The sequence below is a fragment of the Sycon ciliatum genome, chromosome 8 (assembly GCF_964019385.1).
Source record: "Sycon ciliatum chromosome 8, ocSycCili1.1, whole genome shotgun sequence".
Lineage (NCBI taxonomy): Eukaryota > Metazoa > Porifera > Calcarea > Leucosolenida > Sycettidae > Sycon > Sycon ciliatum.
The window spans coordinates 22,539,635-22,546,724 of record NC_088650.1 but is presented as its reverse complement, the minus strand read 5'-3'; the positions used below and the strand labels follow the sequence as shown (position 1 = coordinate 22,546,724).

The 7,090-nt window shown below is 46.6% G+C and overlaps 1 protein-coding gene across 1 annotated transcript; it reads right to left on the bottom strand.

Annotated features, from left to right (window-relative positions):
• Positions 1 to 1,456: 1,456 nt before the first annotated feature.
• On the bottom strand, positions 1,457 to 7,090 carry LOC135822355 (growth/differentiation factor 9-like). Its single transcript, XM_065335098.1, has 3 exons — positions 6,605 to 7,090; positions 5,817 to 6,118; positions 1,457 to 3,134 (listed from the first exon to the last, which is right to left on the bottom strand). Exons 1-3 carry the CDS (start codon positions 6,613 to 6,615, stop codon positions 2,143 to 2,145), a joined length of 1,305 nt encoding a protein of 434 aa, XP_065191170.1. The 5' UTR covers positions 6,616 to 7,090; the 3' UTR covers positions 1,457 to 2,142.

The following is a 7,090-nucleotide window of genomic DNA, read 5'->3' as shown; positions in this document are numbered from 1 at the left end:
CGTCCTTCAAATCACAATAACATTTCAAATGTACATGTACATGTTCAAACTCGGGTGGAGAGCCAAGGATTAATTTATAAGAAGAAAAGAGGACCAAAGAGTTACAAGTTACACTATAATATCCACCAGCACCACCAGTTACTTTACAATCAGCTCATGCTATAACATCGCACGACACTGACCAACGGTACTGACGTTCTACACCTAACTGGCAAACAGCTCTAGCACATCTCGGATGCGCACTCCAAATGTACAGGTACATGTACATGTACATTAACTTTGTAAATTCACCATGGCGGCACGGGTACAATTTCAATGTCGTGTACATTCTTGGCACTAGACTACATGGTACATGTATCCAGTTACAGTGGTTACAACCAGCTGGCAAACACTCTTCCGTGAATGTAATGTCCTTTGCAAAATACGCACAAGACATTTCATTTAACAATGCATACTTGTACTTGTGCTTCTTCAAAAAGTACAATCGTACAATCGTACAAACCCACAGGCCTAAGGCTAAGGCCTTCTTACAGGGTACCCTACATGTACTGTACATTTTGTATATGTACAGTACATGTATACATGTCATGCAGTTATACAATGTAGATACTTCTACTATGTTCATTGTACTAGTACATGAACATAGTAGAACAGCTACATTGTACATTGTACATTGTACATGTTACGAAGTACATGTACAATGTACATGTACTTAGACAATTCCATGATATTCTGCTAGGTAAGTTATTGTAGTTCAGAGGCTATTACGTACATGTACATCGTAGACCACACATGATGCCGCTGATTGTAAGATATACAGGACTGTACAATCATGTACATATCCGATTTTTAATATTGCGTGACGTTTTCACATTCTTCCTGTGATTTGTGGAAGGTGCATTAGTACATACAATGTACAATGATACATGTACATGTACTTACCATACCGTTGTCAACTCGTTAGGCCATACTTCAAGGTACTACTAGTACATGGACGCTATGGGCACCGTCACGACACGTACATGTACATGTACATGTACCTTCGTGTTGCAAGTACATGTAGAATGTCCGGAATACACAAAGATGTGTCCAGTTACTAGTATACTCTAGTAACACGTAAGAGACGTGCACAGTATCAAGATCTCAAACATATTTCCTCACCCAGGTTCAGACTGCACAAGTAGACTCATTCACTAGTATGAATATGATTTTGGAGCTGAAGTACATTGTAACTTGCGAGAAATTCGAATCCTCCACAATTTTATTAGGCTAGTGTCTCACACCCAGTCGCTGACTATTGCAAGTACATTTATGCATTTATTTTATTTATGTTTTTAACCCTCCCGCTTTTACTGCTCGGTGTTTACACAGGTATTCTGATGGTTTCCATCCAGACTAGTAGTAGTACTAGTGCCCGACACACGCAGTCCATGCAGACCAGCCATACCAAGTCGTATGATCTTAAAGCAATTATTCAAACCTGTCGTTACTTAATTAAGCCTGGAGCCAGTAGAACATCAGAAGCTGAGTTCAAGTAAATCTGAGAATTGGTATAAAACATTGTCTAGGAAATAGTCCAAGTTTGGCGGCACCTCTGCGCTATAAAAATACAATCATGTCGGCATATAGAACAGGCTAAAAATTCGGATCGTGGGAACACACCAACAAAAAAATGCGTCTAGTCATTGAGGTCAAGCTGCTTCTAGAGATCTACACAGAATGTTACAAAAGTGGCATGAGCTGTGAACTTCACGTAGCTAGGGAAGTGGCCATCTTGGATTACTGCGGTCACACTGGGTTAGGTCATTGGAATATCATTGTGTACGCGCGTATAAAGTCTAGAGGAAATGAACTTGCCCATTGCATTCACTATAGCTCAACTTTAGGTTAGCATTAGGCCGCAAAGGTATGGAGAGCAAACTTATTATCTTACAACACATGTAGCATCCTAGTACTCAAGCGTTATATATCTGCTGTTGTCTGGGTGTGAGGTGTGACTTCACTGAGTGTGGTATAATGCAAAAAATAGAAGTCAGCAGTCGTGGTGGGTGATATCTGCTGTGTGTTAAAAGATACTGCCATAAATATAGAAATTTTCTCTAGTTGTCAGAGCCTGGCCTGCAGTCCCACAACGCAATCGTCCTATCGACAGCCACACGCTTCGGCCGTCATGTCAAAGTAGAGGTCGGACTTGAGAATATCACCCTCTTCTTCCTGTATGACCAAAGTCATAGAACTGAACCGTGTCGGTATACAGCAGACGATGGGAATTGGCTGCCCTTCCACTTCAGGATGCTCATTGCGATACGCCCAGGAGCGTACGATAGCGTGATTTGTTGATGACGTCAATGGATCTACACATACACCCTTGCATGAGCCGGGGTCGAAGCCGGTGGGGGCAACGATGTGGTCCCAGCCGATGTCAGAGAAATCCAGATACATATCGTGTCGTTGGCACAGGTCACTTCGGATCTCTACCGGGTTCAGGATATCATGAATGCCGTCCGTGATGTTAATAAGCTTATCAGCCTCTCTCACAGTGTTGTCATCAACCAACTCAGCCTCCCTTCGTGATCTTGTCAAAATATCCTGATCATCGGCGCCATTTTCCAATGCCTCGCGCTTCTTCCTTGCTTCCATTTCCTCGCTGGCTTCTTGTGCCTTGACCAAGATATACTGCAGGGGATCAACAGGCTCTCTCAGGTAGATCACAAGCACTGGCCGTTGAGTGTTATTACGCTCCCCAGTCAGATCGAACAGCTTGTTGACTGTGAGGCGTCGGCCGTGCCTGTCCATGGAGCGTGCATGGAATCCGAAATCAATTCCTCTTGCGGGAGACTGGACAACGTCGCGTACGAATTCGGTGACGTCAACAGATTCCCATCTGGTCTGACGTAGAGAGACCACACTTTTTCCAACTGCTCCTCTGTACAGTGGGCTGGTTACAGTCACGTTAGCGAATGGTACTTGACGTTGGCGGACTGGCAGGTGGGCGGGAGTCTTGAAGAGAAGGAGTTCAGCTCGGAACACATCGGGGACCATGTAACCAGGCTGCTGCTTTCCAGTAAACTCCTCCGTACGACTGGACACCAGACTGTTCAGGCTGAAACGTAGCTTGTTACCTCTCTTGGACACTGTACAGACACATGGCAAATGCACACAAAGGGCAGAAGGTTGCATAAGACAACTACAGAGACTTATGTTGATAGGACATTGTTTAGCGCATACCACTATGTCTGTTTGCAACTTGTTGTCCCAGCAATCGCTGAAACTTGTCTCACCAACGTGTGAGAAGTTTCCACTGTGTTCATTTATCGGATACTTGTGTGTCTGTAGCTTGTAAGAGATTTGAAGATTTGGCCTCGGGGGATTGTGCCAACTCAACTCATCACTTTGCTGGCTTGATGGAAATCATTGCCAGCAGACACCAATTACTCAGTTTTGAACGCCCGGAACGCATTGTGTTCTTCTGGGCGTGTTCCATCCTATTTGTACATACTGCTGTATCAAGTATCCATCACACAGTTCTTCGTAGTGTATTCCCTGCTTTGCACTGACTTACGCAGTTGTCTATGATGTGTATCACTATAGCATTGTGCCCACGTGACCAGCTGACTTTGGTGGTACCAATAGTTGACCCACCCAGAAACTTCACTATTATTGGAAATACTGAGGGTACATTAACGCTTGGTACATGTATCTGATTCATGCTGAAAATAGTACACCGCTCCCAGCTAATATTTGACAACAGTCAGCACCCATTGCGGAGCCTCTCCTTCAAGCTTATGGCATGCCACTGCCACTCTGGAAGGACGTACTGATACGCTGCCTGCATCATACTCATAGTGCATTCCGACTCTTTTCATTTTCTAAGCATTGCCATTGGTAAACATGCAAATGAGGTCCAAGCACTATTGGCATGCGCACTGTCCCAGGCTTCGTTCCTGAACTGTGAGTCTCCAACCCATGACTTGTGTAAGGAAAATTCGCCCCATTGTGAGCACTTGATTAAAGATGCTAAATACAAGATGGTCTCCCGAAAGACGTTGGAAATGTTGTCCAACAAATCGATGTAATCAGGTTGGTACTGATTCGCACTGCACCTACACTCCCGCACTCAGTCTCCCCTGGCCTGTACTACTGCTGTCGGACGGCAATCTGCGCAAGAGGTGAAGCTCAGGGAAAACATTGCATGTCGCCCATGGTAGTTTTTCCAGACGCCTATACTATGACGGAGAATCCCTGTTCAACTTCCCTACCGAGCCATGGTACACTGCGATTCATTGTGGTAGGTGAGGACCAGCTGACACTAGCATGCAAATGAAACACACGGCCTGGATTGATCTAGCCAAGACGGGAAGCAGGCAAATTCCACAGGGAGCGCAAGACGCGAAGAACCACCCATCGCTGTACTGGTTTCAGCTTGTTTTGGACCTTGTTAGCAGCAATGTTTGTTCAGTGGTAAGAATTGGCAATAGTGAAAATCCTGCATACATTAGCGTTGATCACCACCTCAGGCTCCTCAGCGTCAGCACTAAACCTCCAACAAAGAAACTCTGAAAGCCCTTAGCTCAGCCACTTCGGATTCGAGTGGACAGTGGTTAAGGATAAGAGCCGATGAATCCTATTACCAAGCATCGCTGCTACCGTCCCCCAGTGCATAGCCTTTCCGCTGCACCAAGCACCTACAAAGTACCGCGTCCCGGCTCTTCAGAACTGACTCGACTCCTACTACTAGTCCTATTGGTACATGGTGCATACAGTGGGAAGGCGTGCCATTAGCATTACTACAGTCCTGCAGATTTACTATACCTGGCGCATAGGTTTAGATTTTCCATTGACACTCATGAACTCAATGCATGCGACCTTCACTGTATCAGCATTCCTTCTAGCGCAAACTCTCAGTACCCAGCCCCACTGTCACTGATACTGTTAATAAGTGTTATACCGCGGTAGCTCAAGAAGCAGTGTTGCCACTGTTGGCATCGCGGTTGGTGACGCATGCAGGTAAGTATGCGTATGCCCCATGTACCTGCGCGGAATACGCGTGAATCCGCAGAGTGATTTCAAAAGGTCAGTGAAACCTCGGGCAACAGCACAGGGCGTATTGCTCTATGGCTTGTATAAGGTGTCATGCCCCATAGGTACGACATTCCTTCGGGAGAATATACCACTATATTTTTGATAGGACGATTTACAACTAAGAATAGGCCACCAAGACATGTCACCAGCGCTCGACGTCCGAGGCAACAGACTGCACTGCACTGTTCACATCAATGGAATCTTCAACCGTGTTGCTACCTAACGACCACCCATTATCAGATGCAAACAGCTAGTACTCTGACGACACTGCATTGCGCCTGAATGTTCCACCCAGCACAGAGTACGTAGATGTTGAGTGTGCGCTTTCTCTAGCATCGTACGAATACGACCGTTGGGCATTGGCCATGGCATCGGGGTATAGATAAACTGTCACTACCCAGCTACATCACCAGACATCAAGATCCAACCACCCACGGTACCACTACTACCAGTACCAGTAGTGCTAGGCACTGTACGTGTAGGGCAAAGGACCACAATGACTAGGCATGCAGACTGCACCTAGGACATCCTGTTGCTTTTATCAGCCCCTTGCTCCATCCTCTCAAAAGCACAAATTACATGGGATGACGCCCAACATGGAGCAAGAATCGAAACTTGAAAACGCGCGCTTGATCCTCCGCAACCCACAGAACTCATGTCACCGCTACAGTACTACTCCTAGCTCGGGGAAGAAGTTCAAGAACATTAGCGTGTTTGAACTAACTGTTACTTACTGCGAGTACGACCCAAGGCCGTGTAGATGCCCTCCGCCTTCTCCAGTGGCGTACCCAGGTAAGCCTCGGATAGTGTGCGCTCCATTCCAGTGTCCGGATCAAGGCGCGCCGTCATCAGCGAGCGGACCACGTGATGCATTGTATCCCACTCGCGACGCCGAACTGGTCTGCCGTTGCCTGAGCCTGGTCTTGACTCAGCCGCCGACATTGCATCTCGATTTGCCTCGGCGGCAATGCCAGTAAGCAAGTGCGAACAGAGGAGGAAGCAGAAAGCAGACGATGCGAACTGCAGGACGATCGATCTGCGACGAAGACAAGTGAGGGACGAACAGATAAACAAACAGTGGTATGGTTAGCTGATGACAGGCGCATCAAAAGGCTCCACCACACCACATACATGTATTGAGTAGCAGTACGTAACGTACAGGATACATGGTATAATAAGTGCGGAGACAAATCATCTTGTACGTTTCCTAGACACCAAAGTCCTCCTGGAGCGGCTCCATGCACTCTACATTATTGACCGATATCGCGATGTACTACTAGTAGTACATCGTAATGAGGGGTGGACGACTAGTATTAGACGAGGAATATTATTATGCTATACGAGTATTCAGTATTGCGTGGCAGACAGGTGTTTAGGTGGCTGGCAGCGGATAGCACCAGACACAGTGCAGTGTGTAGTGGTCACCGTCACACTCACAGTGTGTCTTCCACACGGCTTCATGCGGCGGCGTACATACAAGTCCTGCACTGGCCTGAAATGTGAAATGGCACAACCAGCTTACCTGTGTGTCATTTTGACGGTTACTTGAGCAGAAGTTGAGGTGTGTGTTAGCAGTGACGAGGTTGTGCTCAAGTGGGGGCTGGCACAGGTAGCAACTAGGCAAGAAACACGTCGGTACCACCGCAGAACGGAGATGAAACTGTGCGATTATCACAGAGAACTATTACTTGGCTACCGGACGCGAGACTAGTCCTGTCAGGTCGAGTAAAGAATTAGCTTGAAGGCTAACCGTCCGCTATCTCGCTTCGATAAACCGTACAGACTTTGCCAGAAGCAAAATAGAAAACCAAGAGATGTTGATCTGTTGCTTTCTTCGAATACTAGTTTCAATGAGCAGAAGATTGCAATAACCACTGAGGAGCAGATTTCTTCCTTGTTTTATACGCTTGGCCAAGCATGCGAGTAAGGATAAGTAGAGCCCATCGGCGACGAAGACCGTCAACGACGCGGCGTCACAAGAGCGGGGCCTAGCAATCTATCCGACAGT